Here is a 22,543-nt window from a genome sequence, read left to right as displayed (position 1 = left end):
TCTCTCCAAAAACTACAAAAAAATTAGCCAGGCATAGTGGCACATGCCTGCATTCCCAGCTACTCAGGAGGCTGAGGTGAAAGGATGGCTTGAGCCCAGGAGGCAGAGCTTGCAGTGAGCCAGGATTATACCACTACACTCCAGCCTGGGCAATAAAGCAAGACTTTGTCTCACACACACACACACACACACGCAAAAATCAATTTTATATTGGTATCTTGTACATATATGTGCTGATTATTGTGTCTTATGTCACATTTCTCTCTTCCCTGCCCCACAACCCTACAAAAAACAAAAAAAGCTAGAACTAGTTATCATTATGTCTTTTTCAGAAAACCAGCTGATGGAAGAATGTTCAAAATATACCTGTCACAGTAATTTAGGATCTTCACTTAGTGATCTTTTTACTTTCGGATTTGGGGGTTTTACTCAATGTTAGAACCGTGTGTAGGAAAGAACAGTTTGTAAAATAAATGACTTATATTGATGTTATTTAAATATAACTTGTTCTTCTCTATTACATAAAATTATGTCCATGTTAGGAAGGGATTAAAAAATCAGTATTTTTTCCCCCAGGAGAAAATGTGCCTCAGCTGGGTCTACAAAGGGCTGAAAGGATGTCAGAGTGTGAGAGCTCTTAAAGACTATCCTGATGTTGTTAGTAAATTGCTGTCTACAAGAGAGATGCACATACAGCTAGAATTTTTTAACCTGTGACTGACACTATTGATGAAGTTAAATGCAGGCTGTCTGTAATCTTGTAGGTATTGACCCCTGTGATTCAACTCATGTAATTGCTGTTAGCATGTGTCAGCAATTCTTTTTCTTTTCCTTTCTTTTTGAAATGGTGTCACTCTGTTACCCAGGCTGGCCTCGAACTCTTGGGCTCAACCATTCCTCCCACCTCAGCCTCCCAAGCAGCTGGGACTGTAGGCATGTGCCACCATACCTGACTTGTCGGCAATTGTTGACAATTGATAAAAACTTTTTTATGTCGTAGAAACAGTATTTCTCTTCCCACAGAAATCTTTTTGATTTCAACAAAATTGAAGCCTATTGGTACAAGATAAACCACAGAAAGTACAACCTACCTTTATAATGTATTTGTAATATATATATAGCACTTTGAGCTTAATGAGATATTGATTATAATATATTTGTGTCTTTAACACAATGCCTGGTAAGCTAGAACATGTTAGAGAGAAACAGATACTCACTAAAGTTAAGCCAAAAAAAGGTACTTATTCTAAGGATATTAGGTTGTTTCCTGGACCCCAAGGGCAGGCAGGCATCAGGGCCACTATTCATGGTTGTGTGGGTTAGCCTCTGCACAACTTTAAGCAGTAGTACAGCCAGGCCTTAGAAACAATCTAGAATGAGAAACTAAACCACTGTTAGGCTAGTCCCTCTGTTTCCTCTCTGCTCCTGGCTGTTTGTGTGCTTTATTCTTCACTCTGGAGACTGGCACTCTCCATTTCCCAGTCCCTGAATACACACACAAGACAGCTCAGCTACAGTATGTTTATTCGATTCAAGGAAGCTCTGAGTCTGAATTTCAAACATCCAGGAAGGAAATCTGGTCCTGCTTGGGTCTAGTGTGTACCCCTGGACTATCTAATAAGGCAGGGCAATGGAACCATGTTATATAAGCCTGGCTGTTCCTACTATTACCATATATGGAATTAGAGGGTTGCAGAAATAGTCCCAAAGCTGGGGAAGGGCTTGGCAAACATTGGTGTATATTTTACTTGAGCATATAGTAAATATTTAATAAGCATGGTTAATTTTATTTCCTCTTTTTCTTACAAAGTATTATGCCACAAAGTACAGGTTTCAAGAACGTATTTTAGCAAATAGATATTAATAGGTCTTGTAAATTCCATACATATTTATTGCAAGATAGCATAGGACCTTTATTAGATAATCAGAATATGTAGGATTTTATGATATGTTACATGAAATGCTGCTGCTTTTTCTTAGTAAAACATGTTCTAACTAGGGTAGGAGTTTTCTGTTAAATCTCACTTGATATCATCAGGATGGTTTTAATTTCTTTTTTTCTTTCTTTTTCTTTTTTTTTTTTTTTTTTTTTTTGAGATGGGGTTTCACTCTGTTGTCCAGGCTGGAGTACAGTAGTGGGAGTACAGTGGTGTGATCATAACTCACTGCAGCCTCAGACTCCTCCTAGACTCAAGCTATCCTCCCACCTCAGCCTCCCAAGTAGCTGGGACTTCAGGCACATGCCACCACACCCAACTAAATTTGTGTGTGTGTGTGGAGACAAGGCCTTGCTATATTGGCCAGGCTGGTCTCGAACCACACCCCTCCGACCTCAGCTTCCTAAAGCTCTGACATTAAACCATGAACAGCCTTAATTTCTTGATGTTCCTCCATCTCTTTGCTCTAACAATGCTACTGTGGCCCAGAATGATAGCCTCTCTCAAGTCATCCCACATGTCCCACCCCAACTCCTAGACTGTTTGTTCAAATTTTTCTCATGCTTTAAGACATAACCTAAATGTCATACCCTTACAGGAAGGCTTTCCCAGACCACTCACCCAGAGGCAGTGTTTGCCTCTCCTGAATTCCTGTTGTACCTTATCCATACATGTCTCGTGGCACGATAAGCTTTAGTCTTAGAGTATAGCTTAGATACTTTCTAAAATCTTGGTAACCAATATTTAGATATTGGTCTCAAAAGATAGGGTCTTTGTGATCTGAACAGCCTCAGGACCTTGGAGTTTATATGGGTTACATCACCACAGATTCGGACTTGCAGGGTTTGGCCTGTAACTTCCAGACAAATTCCATGGATGTAACCAGATGACTATTCAAAGGGGAGAAGTGCCATGACCCCATTTATTACCTCCCTCATCACAGGAATCTTGACTGTGAGGGATCAGGTTTTCTTTGTTTTCTGAAAGAAACACAGAAAGCAAACTTTTACCAGCTATAAAGATTTTGAGTGAGAAGTTCTATAGATGTTAACTTTTCCTTAATTGTAGCTTATCTTTTGGAATAGAGGAGCACCCAGATTTTTATAGAACTTAGAAACAGCCAGTTGGCTTCCCATAAGAAAGGAAAAGCTATTACTGATCATTGTTGGAATTGATCAAGGGTCTCTTCCATAATCTGTATTTGTAAGAATATCACAGATACTTTCTCTATACGTTCACCGCCTTTGCTCTTTTTAAATAAAGATATTCTGATCAGCAGTTTAAAGGACACTATTATATTGTTCCGTGTTCATTTTTTCTTCCCTCTATTTTTATTTGGATAAATGGCTGTAAGAAATAGAATTTTTTCTTCCTGCTATTCCTTTTCCCCCTTCCTTCTTTCGTTTATATCTAAATATGATATTTCTTTAGTCTCCTGCATAGAGGGAACTTTTCGATGGGATGAAAGTTACAACTTTCTGAAAAAGTAGATATCTACTATGATCGGTGTAATTTCTGCTTTTTGGAAATAATTATTTCTAGTGGGTTTGAATGAGTTGTTTTCCGCTTATTAAATGTTGACATTTAAGTCACCATCTTTGTCTCTTCTAATAAGACAGATTTTTAAAAATCAAATAATTGTAAAATTGTTTTAGTTTTGGAATCTTGAACCTATAAAAATAATCTTTGAATACTATAACACAGTCTGAAAATTCTAATGTCTTGCATTGATGTCCATTTCATAATATGTTTGCCTTGTTTCCACAGCCAGATCATTTATTCACAGCAGACTGGTTTTTTAAAAAATTTCCTTTTGCAGTCCCATTGTTTACTAGTAGTGATAAGTTGTACTAATAACAGTAATAATAAGTACTGAGCCTTTTCATAGCCTCCCCATCTGAGATAGGTATTATTCCATTTCATAAATGAAGTTCAGAGAGGTTAACATTTGCCTAAAGTCATAGGTAAGCATTCTTATAGACATCATGATATCTTACCCTGAGTATTTCAGTTTGAAGCTTCTGAAAATAAAAACATTTTACATACCCACAATAACAATTACAAGACAAAAAAGCTGATAATTCCCTAATTTCACCTCATTTTCAGCCATTTTAAAATGTCCTATAAATGTTTTTGTACTAAAAAAAAAAAAAAACTAGGATATGATCAGGATTCATATGTTACCTGCTGGGGCGCAGTGGCTCACACCTGTTATCCCGGCACATTGGGAAGCCAAGGCGGGTGGATCACTCAAGGTCAGGACTTCGAGACCAGCCTGGCCAACATGGTGAAACCCCATCTCTACTAAAAATACAAAAAATTAGCCAGGCATGGTGGCGCATGCCTGTAACCCCAGCTACTTGGGAGGCTGAGGTAGGAGAATCACTTGAACTTAGGAGGCGGAGGTTGCAGTGAGCCAAGATCATGCCACTGCACTGCAGCCTGGCAATGAGACTCTCTGTCTTTAAAAAAAAAAAAAAAAGTTACCTTGAATTATTACATCTTGTGTTTTTTAAAATCTAAAATACATAATCCCTTTACCTTTTGGGAGGGGTGGGGTGTACTAATTATTCTTATCTGATCATTCCTTCTGCATTTGTTAAATGGCTTCTTTTTAGCAGGAGTAGAGGTGAAGTAAAACTTCCCTTCAACTGGGTGCTAAATAATATGTGATGAATGAATAGATTCATTCACTAGCTAATCACGAAAGCAGTACTTATATATAAATTCTATAATTAAAGTACAGTCAGCCCTCTGTATCCATGGATTTATATCCCCAGATTCAGTCAACTGTGGATTGAAACCCAACTGTGGATGGTGAAGGATCAGATTTTCTTTGTTTTCTGAAAGAGAACTAAAACTACTAAATTTGTAAATGGTGGCAAACTTTCACCATCTATAAAGATTTTGAGTGAAAACTTGTATAGATGTTAACTTTTTCTTAATTGTGGGTTATCTTTTGGAATAGGGAAGCACCCAGATTTACATCTCAGGATTCAGCCAACTATGGACTGAAACCCAGTAGCTGTGGATTAGGACCGTGAGGACTGTGATGGATACAGAGGGCTGATTGTACTGCCTCATTTTGTATAAGGCCTCATTATATGCCTCATTGCATATGTATCTGAACATACACCGATTTTGTTATCCTCGAGTGGGGTCCTGGAACCCTTGTGGATATGGAGGGCCGACTGTTAAAGCTATGTTGAAAGAAAAGAAACTTTCAAGAAAAAGGCTGTTCAAGACAGAATGTAATGATGCCCAGCTTTGCAGTAAACAATATGTAGTCACAATATCGTAAACATTATATGCTGATTTTTAGTTTTGGAACCAGTCAACCTTGTAGCTTCACTATAGTTACAAAAGGAATGTAATAGTTGTCAACTTTGATAGTAGAGTTTAGAAGGTAGAAGTATAAGGAGGAGAGAAGGAGGGAAGAATATAAAGTCCTGATATCAAATAGATATTGTCTGTAGTTGATAAATAAGAAATATAGGGGTATAACTGTATTGATGATAGTTACAAAGAAGTTATGTGGAAGAACTAAAAACAGTGCTGTAATTCCTATAATTTGGGGGAAAGATGAGTAGCCTCCTTGTCTGTAATAGTAGGAAGTCAACTTTTTTCTAAAAGTTGGTGTATTATATTTCGACAACATTGTCTAAAATTTGGTATATTAAGAAATGACTATGTATGCATATTATCTAGAGAAAAAAGGTAACCCCCAAAACGACTAAAATCAAAGAGTTTAAAAGCAATTGCTATGGTGTGAGGATGGGGTAACGGGGACTTGAGGAGACAGGACTATTGCTCTTACATTATTTTTCTATATTTGATTTTTTAACCACATGCAAATATTTGATAATTACAAGTTCTGATTCTTTTTAATAGCAATAAAAACTTGAGTTACATTTTTTTTTCTTTCAGACACACTGTTCTTCTTATATCTGGTTTCATTCTGTATATACAGCCCAGTAATTCCAGCTATGTGTAGGTCAGAGTCAGTATGCATTTGATTGACATAAGCTGAATGAAAAAAACCATATATATTGCGTTTCTTCCTTATTAACTTAAGAGTCATCTAAATTCATACCAAGTTGTCTTTTATTAAATTAGGTAAATTGGAAAACTAAAGGTTATCTGAATTAGTGATTTGCATATTTAAGCATCTTAGGACAAAAATTGGCATATTTAAGGTTTTGTTTTTGCTTTACTTTTAGTAGCTTTATTTTGAGGTATAATTTAAACAATAAAATTTACTAAGAGTACAGTGAATTTTCGTAATTGTATACAATCATGTAACCTATACCTTAGTCAAGATAGAGAATGATTTTATCACCTCATCCATTACAGATGTTCCTCAACTTACATTGGGGTTACATCCAGATAAACCCATTGTTGTAAATTGAAAATAGTGTGTTTTTTACTTAACAATATTTTCAACTTATGGGCTTATCCGGATGTATCCCCCGTAATAAATTGAGGAGCACATGAAAGTGTATTGCTTTCCCACGTCGTAAAGTCAAAAAATTGTAAGTCTAACCCTCATAAGTCAGGGACCGTCTGCTACTTGTGTTAGAGTTCACCTCATCATTTGACCAGTTCTTGGCTCTTACCAATGATGCTCTGTGAATATTGGCATGCAAGTCTGTGTGTGGACATGTTTTCATTTCTCTTTGGTAAATATCTAAAAGTAGGATTGCTGGGTCATATGGTGAGTGTATGTTTAACTTGAAAACGCCAAACTGCTTTCCAAAGTAGCTGTACCATTTTATATTCCCACCAGCAACATCGGAGAGTTTCAGTTGCTTCACATCCTCAGCAACACTTGGTATTGTCCACCTTTAATTTAGTCATTCTAGTAGGTATGTAATATCTCATGATTTGAATTTGTATTTTCCTAATGAGTAATTGAACATCTTTTAATATGCTTGTTGGCCATTCGTGTATCTTCTTTTGTGAAGTATCTATTCAAATATTTTGCCCACTTTTTATTGGGCTTTTTCTTGTTTAGTTGTAAGAGTTATATATTCATGGATCAAGGTCCTTTCTCAGATGAATGTTTTTCAAATATTTTCTCCTAAGCTGTGGCTTATCATTTCATTTTCTTAACTGTCTTTCAGAGAGCAAAAGTCATTAATTTTATGAAATCCATTTTATAACTTTTTTCTTATATAGATTTATACTGTTTGTGTCCTGTTTAAGAAATCTTTGCCCAACTCAATGTCATAAAGATTTTCTCCTGTATTTTCATCTATAAATTTAATAGTTGGCTGGGCGCGGTGGCTCAAGCCTGTAACCCCAGCACTTTGGGAGGCCGAGACGGGCAGATCACGAGGTCAGGAGATCGAGACCATCCTGGCTAACACGGTGAAACCCCGTCTCTACTAAAAAATATACAAAAAACTAGCTGGGCGAGGTGGCAGGTGCCTGTAGTCCCAGCTACTCGGGAGGCTGAGGCAGGAGAATAGCGTAAACCCGGGAGGCGGAGCTTGCAGTCAGCTGAAATCCGGCCACTGCACTCCAGCCTGGGCGACAGAGCGAGACTCCGTCTCAAAAAAAAAAAAAAAATTTAATCGTTTTAGTCCTTAAGTTTAGGTTCATTTTCCTTTTCTCATGAATTTTTATATAGTGTGTGAGTTGAGGTTCACTTTTTTCCCTATTCAGACATCCACTTGTCTCATACCTTTTTCCCTATTAATTAATCTAGCACCTGTGTCAAACATAAATTGACCATATAAGTGTTGTTCTGTTTGTGGACTATCATTCCATTATTTCATGTGTCTGTCATTAGACCAATACCACGCTGTCTTGATTTATCTAACATATAGCAAGCCTTGAAATCAGGTAGTGTAAGACCTCCAACCTTGTTATATTTAAGGAGTGTTTTGGCTGTTCTTGGTCCATTTCTTCTCTAAACGCCTGCAAGGATTTTGACTGGGATTGTTTTGAATCTGTAGATAAATTTGGGAAGAACTGGCATATTTACAATAATGAATCTTATATATGAACCATGGTATCTTCTCCATTTATTTAAGTCTTCTTTAATTTCCCTTAAAATTCTCATGATAATGCAGTATATTGTAATATGCAGCATATAGGTCTTAGACATCTTTCACTAAACTTAAATATTTTTAATACTATTGTAATAGATTGGGGGTTTTTTAATTTTTCTATTTATAATTCCATATATTCTATAATTTATAATTGTAATTGTAATAATTTTCTGATACATAGACACTCATTTGACTTTCGAATATTCACCTTGTAGTCTGTGACTTAATTTCACTTAATAGCTCTAATAGTTGTTTTGTAGATATCTTGGAATTTTCTATGTATAGGATCATAGTATCTGCAAATAAAGACAGTTTTTTCCTGCCTTCTGATCTTTACACTTTCCTTTTTTTTTCATTTCACTGATTTTAACTTCTAGTACAGTGTTGAAGTGGTAAGAGCAGAAATCCTTGCCTTGTTACTGATCTGAGTTATAAAACAAAATCTTTCATCTTTGAGTTTTGTGTTATTTGTAGATTTTTGTAGATGTCTAATCAGGTTTAGGAAGTTCTCTTATACTTCTAGTTTGTTGAGGGCTTTTACCATTAATGAATATTGGATTTTGTTAATTTTTTTGCAGTTATTGAAATATGGCTTTCTCCATTGTTTTGTTAATATGATAAATTACATTGATTCACTTCGTTATGATTATTGTCTTTTTTAATATATTGCTGCGTTGAATTTCCTAAAATTTTGTTAAATTTTGTATCTTTTTGAACATTAGAGAGATTAGTCTGTACTTCTATTTTCTTGTTTTATGTTTGCCTTGTTTTATTTTTTTCTTTCAGAATTCACCAGTGAAGCAACCTAGTTCCCAACTGGGAGAGGGAGGTTTTTGTGTCTTGGGAAGCAAGGCTTATAATTATGAATTTAATCTATATAATTGATATAATCATGTATACTTGAAAAGAATGTAGTTTACCATAGTTGAGTATAATGTTCTATAAGTGTCAGTTAAATCAAGGTTGATGATGTTGAGTTTGCCTGTGCCTCCACTTATTTTTTCTGGTTATATTGGTTGCTGAGAGAGGGATGAAGAAAGCAAGTTATACCTCTAGCAGCAGCTTTAGTAAAGTTACATTGCAAAGAGATAACGCTTATAAGGATAGGAAGAATTTGTTACCATGTTTTATGGTCTACCACTAAGTTCATTTTACTGTTCTCTGTACTTTTGTATATATTAGAAATTTTCTGTAATAAAATCTTAAAAACCAAACCCTCTCAGGTGATATTATATTCCAGGGAATGCATGTTGAAGCCACAGCATGCTTCACCGTATACAGGAAAAATATTTAGGATTTCTATTTATGTTTATTTTTTACATTGTCATTTTAAAAGTTCTATTTTGGCATATGTTTTGTAGGGCAAGGCATATCCAATAGTCATAAATAATTTTAAAATATAGATGCATACATATGGGAGAGAATTATGTATTATATGTTATTTTACTATTCTGGTTTTAAACTACTAGTTTTACCCTCATGGAAAATCAGTTTTATTCCAAAAGTTATGTATCATTGGATGGTCTTGAACCTTATCTTAAATTATGTTTTTATGCAATACTTATTTTTAAATGCTTTGTTTTGTCAGGTTTTTAATTAAGAGGTGTTTTTATATTCTGAAATTCCTGAATCATGTCAGAACTTAAATTAAGGTGATAATTTTCATTTCAGGGAATGCTGAAATTACAATCTAAAATTAGGTCAGTGGTGTGCAGGCTTAAAAGGAAACAAAAACCAGCTTTTAACAAACAAGAAGTAAAAGAAACAGTGTCTTAATGTTCTGTTCCCTATATATACTTGAAATTAAGAGTATTTACTAATAATGAGTAAAAATTGGGGAGAAAGTGAGGTAATGTAATATTGGCCCTAATTATTCCTACTGAAAACCCTATCTTTTTTTTTTTTTTTTTTTGGCATCTAGAATGTTTACTGCAGGTATCATTTGAATTAAGAAAACCAAAGGGAAAGCTATGATTTATAGATAGAAAATAAATTAAGAAACTAAATTACACTAATACCTTACACTAGCCTCAATTCACTTCCTAACCCTACCCCCTGAATCTCCATTGTACTTTTAAAAGCAGAGTAAATCACAAACACATTCCAAATGCAGGTGTTAATTTTTAAACTTTACAGTACTCAGACTTACACTGTTTAGGTTTTGTACCCATTTGCTATCATTAGCTTCCTGCAGTTAGAAAAACTTACATTCCAAATTTCAGCTTTGGCAATCTGTATATTAGGAATGTATTTATTTTCCCGGATTTGAGAGAATATGTTCTTAAGGGTTTTGTTAAAAGCCTTAATCGTGTACAGCACTTTACATTGTAAGGTGATTAATTGCTGTGTCATAAGGCAGGGATTGGACAAATGTCTTGGGAGATTTAAACACAAATTACGTGTTTTGGAGGGGCTTTGTGTTTTGTAAACCTTTAGGTAATTCAGAATTTGACCACCTATCGCATTTCTTGAGCACAGTAAGATTTTCCTTAAAATAACAACTTTACAAAATTTGTTAACACCCAAATTAAAGAACAACTTCCAGTGAGGGTTCTTTTACCAGCCAGTATCATTAGGTAGGAAAATTGAATTTCTGTCCAAGTGGGATTTATATATTAAAGCAATACAGCCAGTGATATATTTGGATGTTAGGGTATTTGGCAAAGTCCCTCATGAGATATCCTTGAAGAACAGGACTTAAGAAATGTGGACTGCAGAATAATACAATTAGACTGATTTGTAATTGAGCGCCATAAACACTAATTGAATTCTTGTCATCAGCTGGGATGTAGCACGCTGCCTTTTTTTTTTTTTAAATCAGTTGTTTGAATGAGGACAAATAGTATGATGATGATGACGTTAATTCACAGATGATGTTAATCTGGTATCCACATTCCTGAAAATTGGATGGCAGGTTTATTTAGAAAACAAAATGATCTTGATGGGTTAGAACAGGACATCTCATTAACAATGTAACTTTTTTTTTTTAATTAAAGATGGGGTCTCACTGTGTTGCCCAGGTTGGTCTTGAACTCCTGGGCTCAAATGGTCCTCCCACCTGAGCCCTCCTGAGTAGCTGGGATTACAGGTGTGCACCACCATCCCCACCACATGATAACTCCTTTTTTTTTTTTTTTCTGAGGTGGAGTCTCGCTTTGTTACCCAGGCTGGAGTGCAGTGGTGCAATCTCGGCTCACTCCAACCTCCGCCTCCTGGGTTCATGCCATTCTCCTGCCTCAGCCTCCCGAGTAGCTGGGACTACAGACACTGCCACCACACCTGGCTAATTTTTTGTATTTTTAGTAGAGACAGGGTTTCAATCTCAATCTCCTGATTGATGTTAGCCAGGATGGTCTCAATCTCCTGACCTCGTGATCTGCCCACCTCAGCTTCCCAAGTCCTGGGATTACCTGCATGAACCACCACGCCCGGCCGATAACTCTTATTAAATTATAAATGTAAACTCTTCCTTTGCCTCTTCCCAAAAAAGAAACTTTAAGAATACACTGGCCAGGGGTGGTGGCTCACGCCTTTAATCCTGGCACTTTGGGAGGCTGAGGTGGGCGGATCACTTGAGCCCAGGAGTTTTGAGACCAGCGTGGGCAACAATGGCAAAACCCCATCTCTACACAAAAAATACAAAAATTTGCCGGGCGTAGTTGTGCACAACTGTAGTCCCAGCTGCTTGGGAGGCTGAGGTGAGAGAATCGCTTGCGCCTTGGAGGTGGAGGTTGCAGTGAGCCAGGGTTGTGCCACTGCATTCCAGCCTAGGTGAGAGAGTGAGACCCTGTCTCAAAAAAAAGAAAGAAAAAAAGAAAAGGATACAGCATAAAAAATGGATTTTCCAAAGCACATATAATGAATGGCATAGATCATTTTCATTATATTTGAAAAAAGCAAGATTCAGAATTATATTCATGATTCATGTCTCAGTTTTATTGAGACAAGTCTCAATTTTGTGTTAAATATATATTAGAAAATATATAGAATAGTTCTAGATTGTATCATTAGGAATGGTTTTCTTTTTATTTTGCCTTTCTGTTTATTTCCCAATTTTCTACAACGAGCATGGAGCAAGGAGTAATAATAAAACACATTGAAGATAAAGTGTTTAATTTTTTTTATATGATTTAAATGTGTAGTCTAAGGATAGTTAATTTATATTGTTACAGTAAAGATTTTCTCCTTTATTTGTCTTTAATAATAGTCACCATGATACAAAAGTCAGCATCCAGCCATGGTGCTCTCTGCACAGAACAGTCTGTTACTGTTTTCTTCCTCTATTACTAGGAATCCATTGAATCCGTTTTCGTTTTTTCCCCTTTATCAAAGGTTGAATTAATAAAAGGGAATTTACAAAGTGTTGGACTTACACTTCGTCTCGTCCAGTCAACTGATGGGTATGCTGGGCACGTCATCATTGAAACTGTGGCTCCAAACTCACCTGCTGCAATTGCAGATCTTCAGCGGGGAGATCGACTTATCGCCATTGGAGGTAATTATGCTAATATGCATATTTATACTTTACCTTTACAGATAAACTGCAAAGTAGGTGTGAGGTTTTTCCTCCCTTCCTTTTTCCTTGTTTCTATAATATGCATATATTACTTTTATAATGAAATAAAGTAATAAACTTTATTATAAATAAACATTCGAAGGAGGCCTTCAAAATACATTTAAAACATACATGCCATTTTAGTTCTAATGTATAAATCTTTAAAATACTTTATTTAGACCACTTTTATATAACCACTCTATTCCTTCCCTTCCCACCTTCTACTACTCTATTTATTTTTTCTTGAATGTGAAAGTAAGGACAAATAAATAGGTTATCTTTCTGTATGACTACCACCATTGCTACTCTGAACCTAAAATTGGTCATATTAGCACTACTGCCCCCATCACTTAGCACTAGATAATGAGCAGCAGAGGAACTAACATTCCTTTTCCAGGAGAGCACATCTGAACTGTCCTGTGACCCTGTGTCATCTGAATGGCCAGCCATTTGTTAATATGTTGTTGCTCAGAATTCAGCCCAAATCACTGGTGGAAAAATGTGTCACTTACATGCCTTCCTATCACTTGGATTGTTAACAGTAAAAACTCCCCGAAGTTAGCAGATTATTTGTTTGTATATAAATGTCTAAGCAGTAGGACTCACTGTGCACAGCAGTGGAGGGAAAGTCCAAGCCTTTTCAACCTTTGTAGTACCTGTCCCATCTATTCTAGGCTTGTTGAGAGATTTCTTGAACATATGGTTGGTCACAGTTGATCTTCTCAGGGCAATGTGATATTTTTTTTCACAGCTTAGACAATAAATAAGTTAGAATAGTTCCCAAATCAAGGTGCAGTTGTCCTTGGTTACATGTCAAAGAAACTCTGCCTTTGATTCAAATCCATCTTGACAATAAAATAATGAAAATTATTTAGTTGCATACCTGGGAGCCCAATTAATATTTTCACATGGAATCTCTCTGATCATGGCATAAGCAGTGCTTCTCAAACTTTCCCATGTATGCCAGTCACCCAGACCTGATGTTAAAATGTGCATTCTGAATCAGGAGACCTGTAGTGGGGCCCAAGATTCTGCATTTCTCACAAACTCCTCCCAAATGATGATGCTCATGCATAAACACTTAGGGAGGCATAAAATAGACATCATTCATTATACTAATATTTAATATTTTGGTTTTACCGACAGGATGGAACTAATTTTTTTGGTCTTTTTTGGTGGTTGTGTTTCAATTACACAAGTAGTAAATACCTATTATCAAAAATTAATTAATTAACCTAAGCGATATAAATGTATACAGAATGAAAAAGCAAAAGTCATCCCTTGACATCTAACATTTGTTAATAATGATAACAATAGGCTGGGCTCGGTGGCTCACGCCTGTAATCCCAGCACTTTGAGAGGCTGAGGCGGGCGGATCACCTGAGGTCAGGAGTTCGAGACCAGCCTGGCCAACATGGTGAAACCTGTCTCTACTGAAAATACAAAAATTAGCTGGGTGTGGTGGTGGGTGCCTGTAATCCCAGCTACTCAGGAGGCTGAGGCAGGAGAATTGCTTGAACCTGGAAGGCAGAGGTTACAGTGAGCTGAGATCATACCATTGCAGCACTCCAGCCTGGGCAACCAGAGTGAAACTCCATCTCAAATAATAATAATAATAATATTTATTAAGATGAAGGGCAGATACAATACACATTTTTTTTTTTGAAACCTTGGGACATAACAGAAAAACTTTTGTATGTGTCTCTTGTTTTTTGTTTTTTTCTGTACATAAATATATGCCTTTCCCAGTTTTTGTTTAGGAAACAAATTTCTAAACTGCATTTTTGTAATAGTCTTTATTTCTTTCAGCGTGTTGTAAACTTTGCCCATGTCAACAGATATTTTTCAAAAGATTTTTATATAGCTTTGATTCATTTATATGGGTATATAATTGGTGATAATTGAAATAAGATTGGCAGAATATTATATTTGAAACTCAAAATGGAATTCATTTTACTGTTTCCTCAACTTTTGAGTATGTTTGAAATATTCCAAAAGAAAAATCCAGACTTGAATGGTGTATTCCTGAGAGAGAGTTACAATCGCCATCTCCACAAAACACCTGATGACTGAGGAATAGATGAGACGAGGGCAGATTTTTAATCATAAAAAATGAGTTCAGATTGAGTTGAAGTTTTTGCCTACTGTAGATCATTAGATGGACTCATTTTTCATTTATGCATATGTCAAACTATAATTTTGCTGAGACATAGTGTGGTTAGAAGGACATAGTAGAACTTAACGCTAGATAAATAATGAAGCACCATATTAGAAAGCTCTGAATTTCCATGTGATAAGTTTGTAGGCTAAAGGGGCAAAAACTTTAGGAAAATTTGGTAGCAATATGTTTGTTGTTTAAAGTAGGGAAGGTCTGAGTGAGAGATTGCAGTAAAGGGCTGTTTATTGCTAAAGTGAAGGCCAGTTATCAGGAGGATCTGAACAGGGAAGGAAAATGGGCTGAAATCACAAGTTTGAGTTGACAGCTGAATGTTTCTAGGGAGTCAGCTATCCCTAGGATTCAGATTAAGTTAACTGGGAGTGGCAAGTTGATTGATAGTAGTGAGGACAGAGAGACAGTCAAAGAAAGGTTTTAGCTCTGCTGAAAATTTAGTCCCAAAGGAACGTCCAGGTGGTGAAGTCCAGTAGCTGGGAATGTAGAACTAGAGTGAAGAAGGGAAACCAAAGAAAAAGTTGATAGTTTTTGAAACTACTGGAGTAGCTGTAATTTACCAGGGAGAAAGCAAAAAAGGGTGAGAGAACTAGTGCCAAACTTTGGTAACAGTTGCATATAAGGTGCACGTGGTATAGGTGGAGAAAAAGAAACTAGAGGAGAGATGATCAGAACCAATTGTGTAAAGTGTTGTGGAAACAAAGAAAAAGAAAAATTTTAAAGAAAAAGCAGGAAGGAAGAAAAAGTATAAGGATAATTGATGGAGCAAAGTCAGGAAGGAGATAGGATTGGATCCAAAGTAAGTATACAAATAGAGGGATACTTTCTCCTCTGAAGATAATACTAAAAATGATTGGTAGGGAAAAAAGGTAGCTTCATATTGATCTTTTTGGCAAATAAGGTGATATCATCCACAGAGTAAAAGAGAGTAGGGAGAGTAGACTCTAGGGAAACAGGAAAGGTTTGCAGCTGATATTTGAGAGACTTAGTTGTTTAGAGACCAATCAAAAGAATGCTAAGCAGCCCTGAACACCTTGCCAAAGATGGATGGCTAACTTCATGCAGATCCAGGTGGCAAGCTCAAGAGCAGGAAAGGGCAATAGTGGGGCTAGTAAAGCTAGGGATCAAAAAACACGAGGACAAGACAATAAAATATTGGTAAGAATATCACTGTAATCTTGAGACATAGGGTTGGATAGAAGAGCAAGTGGTATCAGGAGACCAACAGGACCATGAGAAGAAAAGAGGAATGATTGGGCCGGGAAGTTGCCTAGAAGTAGTAAGCAGACAGGATTGTAAGAGGTGAAAAATAGGAGATTGTGATCAGAGAGTAATTGAAAATGAAAGATCTTTGATGTGGACAAGTTCCAAGTGATGACCGAGTCTAAAGGCTGATCTTCCCAGACAGCTAATGTAAGAGGACACAGGTTGAGGAACCCTGAAGTCAAGTTATGAGAAGGGGGTGGTATTACTTAGATTTATTTAGGATGGCCCTAAGATCTTTGGAAAACAAAGAGCCTTCTTATTCTTTCTCTAAGTTCTACATAAAGGGATAGCTTGGGCAAGTGCTGTTTTAGAGAGTGTGGGAATAGTGACAGGAAACAAGTAGCACCTTTCAGTGCTAACACACCTAGAATATCTATAGAAGAATACACTAGAAGCTACTAAGGTCAGGGAAGGGACAGTATGTCTGGGAGATAGAAGTGGAAAGAATATTTTTTACTGTACATCTTTTTATACCTTTTGAATTTTAAACTACATGTAACAATTTAAAAATTAGAAAAATCAAAACTTAACATAGATATTATAGATGCAGATAGTAACCAACTTGTTTAACTTCAAAGCAGTTTATCCCTTACTTGTTCTTTCTGGTTTTGAAAAAGATGAATGTGATGGATAGAGTTGATAAAAAGAATCTGTAAAAGTGTTATTCAGAGTATAGTATTTTGCTACATTATTTTCAAGCACTGGTCTCTTAATTTGAATCATTCATCATATGTCTTGTAATCCCTGGAGTATTTTAGAATTTCCTTCAGTGGAATCACAGCTTTCCCTAAGTCTGATATAGCCATTAATAGAAGCCTTTAAATAGATCTCCCTCTGTTCACTTCTTCAGTTCAAACTGAGAGATGTCATCTAACCTATGAAGAGATAAAAAGCAATTAGGAATTAGCATCGTGGCACTCTTTTAGGGATCCTATGTCATCATCTGGTTTGAAAAGATAAACATCTCCAGGATATCAGCACATTCAGGGTTTGAGAATTAGCACACCAATTCATCAAAAAGCCAAATAAGATATTGTTGAGGTTTTCCTATTACTCTTCTATTAGTTAAATAACCAGAGGTAATGGCAATTATATATATTTAATTAAATATATTTAACAAATGTAATTTCTATTGCAGTAATTTACGTGTTTTCCCTTTTAAAATCTTAAACCAGGTGTGAAAATTACATCAACACTGCAAGTATTGAAACTTATCAAGCAGGCTGGTGACCGAGTCCTGGTGTACTATGAAAGGCCTGTTGGCCAGAGTAATCAAGGTGCAGTGCTGCAAGATAACTTTGGCCAGTTGGAAGAAAACTTTTTGTCAAGCTCATGCCAATCAGGTTACGAAGAGGAAGCTGCCGGGTTGACAGTAGATACTGAAAGCAGAGAGCTGGATTCTGAATTTGAAGACTTGGCAAGTGATGTCAGAGCACAAAATGAGTTCAAAGATGAGGCACAATCATTAAGTCACAGTCCCAAACGTACTCCAACAACACTTTCTATTAAACCCCTTGGAGCTATATCACCAGTTTTAAACCGTAAATTAGCTGTAGGAAGTCACCCACTACCACCAAAAATTCAGTCCAAAGATGGAAATAAACCTCCACCCCTAAAAACTTCTGAGATAACAGACCCAGCACAAGTGTCAAAACCCACCCAAGGATCCACTTTCAAACCACCCGTGCCACCACGACCACAAGTGAAAGTTCCTTTGCCTTCCACTGATGCTTCAAATCAGGCAGAACCAGATGTTCTTGTTGAAAAGCCAGAGAAGGTGCCGCTGCCTCCTCTTGTAGATAAATCTGCTGAAAAGCAAGCAAAAAATGTGGATCCCATAGATGATGCAGCTGCATCTAAGCAATTTTTAGCAAAGCAAGAAGTGGCCAAAGATGTCACTTCAGAAACTTCCTGCCCTACTAAGGACAGTTCGGACGACCATCAAACATGGGAATCATCAGAAATTCTTTATCGTAATAAGCTAGGAAAATGGACAAGAACCAGAGCATCCTGTTTGTTTGACATAGAAGCCTGTCACAGGTACCTAAACATTGCATTGTGGTGCAGGGATCCTTTTAAGTTGGGAGGTCTCATCTGTTTGGGGCATGTTAGTTTAAAACTTGAAGATGTGGCTTTAGGATGCCTAGCTACATCAAACATGGAATACCTTTCCAAATTGAGACTGGAAGCCCCCTCACCTAAGGCAATAGTCACTAGAACTGCTCTGCGTAATCTGAGTATGCAAAAGGGTTTCAATGACAAATTTTGCTATGGTGACATTACTATTCACTTCAAATATTTGAAAGAAGGAGAATCAGACCACCATGTAGTTACTAACGTAGAGAAAGAAAAAGAACCCCATTTGGTTGAAGAAGTTTCTGTTCTCCCTAAAGAGGAGCAATTTGTTGGACAGATGGGTTTAACAGAAAACAAACACAGTTTCCAGGATACTCAGTTCCAGAACCCAACATGGTGTGACTACTGTAAGAAAAAAGTTTGGACTAAAGCAGCTTCCCAGTGTATGTTTTGTGCTTATGTTTGCCATAAAAAATGTCAAGAAAAGTGTCTAGCTGAGACTTCTGTTTGTGGAGCAACTGATAGGCGAATAGACAGGACCCTGAAAAACCTTAGGCTTGAAGGACAGGAAACCCTGTTAGGCCTGCCTCCTCGTGTTGATGCTGAAGCTAGCAAGTCAGTCAATAAAACAACAGGTTTGACAAGGCATATTATCAATACTAGTTCTCGTTTATTAAATTTGCGTCAAGTCTCTAAAACTCGCCTTTCTGAACCAGGAACTGATCTCGTAGAACCTTCACCAAAACACACACCCAACACGTCAGACAACGAAGGCAGTGACACGGAGGTCTGTGGTCCAAACAGTCCTTCTAAACGGGGAAACAGCACAGGAATAAAGTTAGTGAGAAAAGAGGGTGGTCTGGATGACAGTGTTTTCATTGCAGTTAAAGAAATTGGTCGTGATCTGTACAGGGGCTTGCCTACAGAGGAAAGGATCCAGAAACTAGAGTTCATGTTGGATAAGCTACAGAACGAAATTGATCAGGAGTTGGAACACAATAATTCCCTCGTTAGAGAAGAAAAAGAGACAACTGATACAAGGAAAAAATCACTTCTCTCTGCTGCCTTAGCAAAATCAGGTGAAAGGCTACAAGCTCTAACACTTCTTATGATCCACTACAGAGCAGGCATTGAAGATATAGAAACTTTAGAAAGTCTGTCTTTAGACCAGCACTCCAAAAAAATAAGCAAGTACACAGATGATACAGAAGAAGACCTTGATAATGAAATAAGCCAACTAATAGACTCTCAGCCATTCAGCAGCATATCAGATGACTTATTTGGCCCATCCGAGTCTGTGTAGCAGACAGGTCTATTTAAACTTTCAAATGAACGGGGTAAAGTTGCATCTAAAGTACCACAGATACAACCATGTTTAAATCCTCTTATGCACTCTGGCCTGCTTCTCCAGTTATCTGCTTGTGTAAGAACAAAAATGAAAAAGGTTGTTTTCCAGTAAAAACATGACCAGCTTACTAATTGGTTGTTTTGGATTGCATTTATAGCTATGCTTTTTTGGGTTTATACTGGGAATTTATTTTTACTAATTTATTTTTAACTTTTCTAATTATGTAATTATATAAGCTAACTTTTCATGTTTATGTATAGTGTCCCCTTGTGTTATTTTCCTTCCTCTTGGTTTTTGAATTAGTGTTAAATAGAATACTGTCTAGATTCTTAAAATATTTTCATTTCCATCATGGTTATAACAAATTTGCTGCATGCCCAAATTGACAACAGCAATCATTGAGGGAACAGGTTTTTGAATCTTTCTTTTGTGTTAGGAAGTTTATCGTCTCTACTTGCTTGAGATTTTTGTTATATTGGGGGTTTGGGGGTGCTTTTTGTTTTGTTTTTGCCAAACATAACATGAAAGCAGATGCTGCAGCTTTAGTCTGTTATGCTGATTTAGTTTAAAAAAAAAAAAAAACTTTTTTACATATATTGCTTGCTTTCAATACTCCTGTGAAATTTTTTTCTAAAGCTTTTGTGCAGCTGTATGGTAAACATGGTGATTAATTTGAAGAGCTTACACTGAAAGACAATGTAATAGGAAATATATGTAGAATGCAGTTGGTCAAGAATTTTGTAGAGGATAACAAGACTTAATTACTGAAAAACAGTAACATAGCATTTTGAAATATAATCTTTTAAAATATTGATGCTTTCCTTTTAAGTGGAAATTTAAATTTTATGATTAAAAGTTTAAACATCTATGATAATTTTCCTTATCAGTTCTCCCATAGGAAATAAAGCATGTGAAAGGGTATTTAAAGTTTTGTAGGACTCTTTTTAAAATGACTGTGTTGATAACTAGTTTGGGCTGGTTTTGTTTTAGAAACATTTTAATGTAGGAGTATTCTGTGAAGGAAAGGAATCATGCAAAATATACTTATTGCTTTGGCATCTCACAGTTGTAAAGGAATAGTGATCATTCTGAATACTTCTGTAGTAAGTATTCATTAAGAAAAGAATGAGAAAAACAGACAGTATTCATACATAGGAATTGGGACCAGTTCTCTAAAAATGAAGATATACTCATACTGGGTCCATTTTATGGATTCCAGTAACACATGACTGAGGGAAAACAAGTAGGCTTGACTGCTGTTGGGGTACCTTAATAGTTTTGGTCTGTTATATATCTATAAAATAGACAAGTATATGTTTGTCCCTTGTGTAGGTAACTGCTATGATGATTGCTATATAGTGAAACTGACATGAGTTTAAAACTAGATGGAGCAGCTTTTATTGCTGGCAGGAAAAAGCATGGTGTAATATTAAGGATTGGGGCCCAGGTCTAGAGTCCAGGACTCCATAAAAGAGTTTAAGTTCAAGCCCTTCCATTAACGAACTGTGCAAACATAGGCAGTTATGAAAGGACTCCATCCCACAGTTTACCCATCTCTAAAATGGGAATAATAATACTTTCCCTCCCTCACAGTATTGTTGTGAGGAAAACAATAGCATAACTGCAAAAGTGCTTTGAACAGTAAAAAGATATACAAGTAAAAGGCATTATTTATATGAGTGAGAAAGACATTTTTGAGGGTAGAAAAGTTATTCCACTTTAAAAATCAATAGCCAAGTCTTACGCCTTTTGTTACTTTAGGAAGTAAAAATTTCAGGTACTAAATACCTTTCTTAGCCAAGTTTATAACAAAAACATCCAGTATACTTCATTACTTATTTAAGCGTGATCTCTTTTTCTTTCTTTTTTTTTTTTTTTTTTTTGTTTTTTGAGATGGAGTCTCGCTGTCTCCCAGGCTGGAGTGCAGTGGCATGATCTCGGCTCACTGCAAGCTCCGCCTCCCGGGTTCACGCCATTCTCCTGCCTCAGCCTCCCGAGTGGCTGGGACTACAGTTGCAGCTAATTTTTTGTATTTTTAGTAGAGACGGGGTTTCACCGTGTTAGCCAGGATGGTCTCGATCTCCTGACCTCGTAATCCACCCACCTCGGCCTCCCAAAGTGCTGGGATTACGGGCGTGAGCCACTGCGCCCGGCCACATGATCTTATTTTAAAAGAACACTGCTATAGAAGAATTTACACACCAGATTCCCTGAAAGCTAAAGTATTGTTCTGTAACTTACACTTGAAGCAGTCTGCTCAGTGTGTAACCACAACTGATTTTATAAAAAATAACTTACCATTGATAACCTGGAAGGTGGACTACTTGTAAGTGGCTGGTGTTTACTGATTAAACCATGGAAGTTTTCATGATACCCAAGCATGTTGCTGAAACTGATGCATTTGAAAGAGCTGTTGAAATAATGCAGAACTTTGGTTTTATAAGAATCTACTCATGTTTTAAAAGTATTTAACTACGTAGACCACAATTATAGAAAGCTCAGTAATGCTGCTAATGACGTTTGTAAACTATATCTGTAATGTAGTGCAATATTTTTATATTTCACTGGGAGAGGCAGTAGAGACATCATAGTTGTACTTTAGTGCAAGCGGGGGAACACTCCAAATAGCCTAGAGTATAGTAAGGTATAAAGCTTCAATGAAAAAAGCTGTATTATATTACATTACTGATGTAATCTTGCTGCCATGCTATGTATCAATAGCTAAAAAATAATAATAAAGACTACCACAGAAAACAAGAATATCTTCATTTAATGACATCTTTAAAAAAGGTGATTGCTGCATCTCTATGGAATTATCTTATGGTATAATTTGGCCATGCAGAAAAGCATAACAAAGTCCACTTTTCCTAAACAAAATTGCTGTTTTGCAGACTGCCCCAAAACATTTTTTTACTATTGTTTCCTTATGGATTATCAAGTTTATGGGTTTTCTTTGGCTATGTATTAGTAATTAGACTTTAAACATTTTCTACGTTAGTGTTAGCTGAATGAATGGTTTAGACAAACTGAGCAACATTTTAGCATAGCAATCATAATAGGCTATATTTCTTCATATCAGGCTTTACATTCAATATCAGAAGTACTTGAAATAAGTGGCTATTTTGTGATGCTGGG

At 36.5% G+C, this 22,543-nt stretch overlaps 1 protein-coding gene across 1 annotated transcript in view; it reads left to right on the top strand.

Annotated features, from left to right (window-relative positions):
• The window catches only part of PDZD8 (PDZ domain containing 8), a 105,402-nt gene extending 83,237 nt beyond the window's left edge, over nt 1-22,165 (top strand). The window contains exons 4-5 of the mRNA XM_015148280.3: nt 12,326-12,488; nt 17,160-22,165. Of these exons, the coding sequence (XP_015003766.2) occupies nt 12,326-12,488; nt 17,160-19,363 (2,367 nt within the window). The 3' untranslated portion in view covers nt 19,364-22,165. The remainder of the gene's footprint in view (nt 1-12,325; nt 12,489-17,159) is intronic.
• Nucleotides 22,166-22,543: the final 378 nt, after the last annotated feature.

This window comes from Macaca mulatta, chromosome 9 (genome assembly GCF_049350105.2).
Source record: "Macaca mulatta isolate MMU2019108-1 chromosome 9, T2T-MMU8v2.0, whole genome shotgun sequence".
Classification (NCBI taxonomy): domain Eukaryota; kingdom Metazoa; phylum Chordata; class Mammalia; order Primates; family Cercopithecidae; genus Macaca; species Macaca mulatta.
This window is presented reverse-complemented; position numbering and strand designations above follow the sequence as displayed.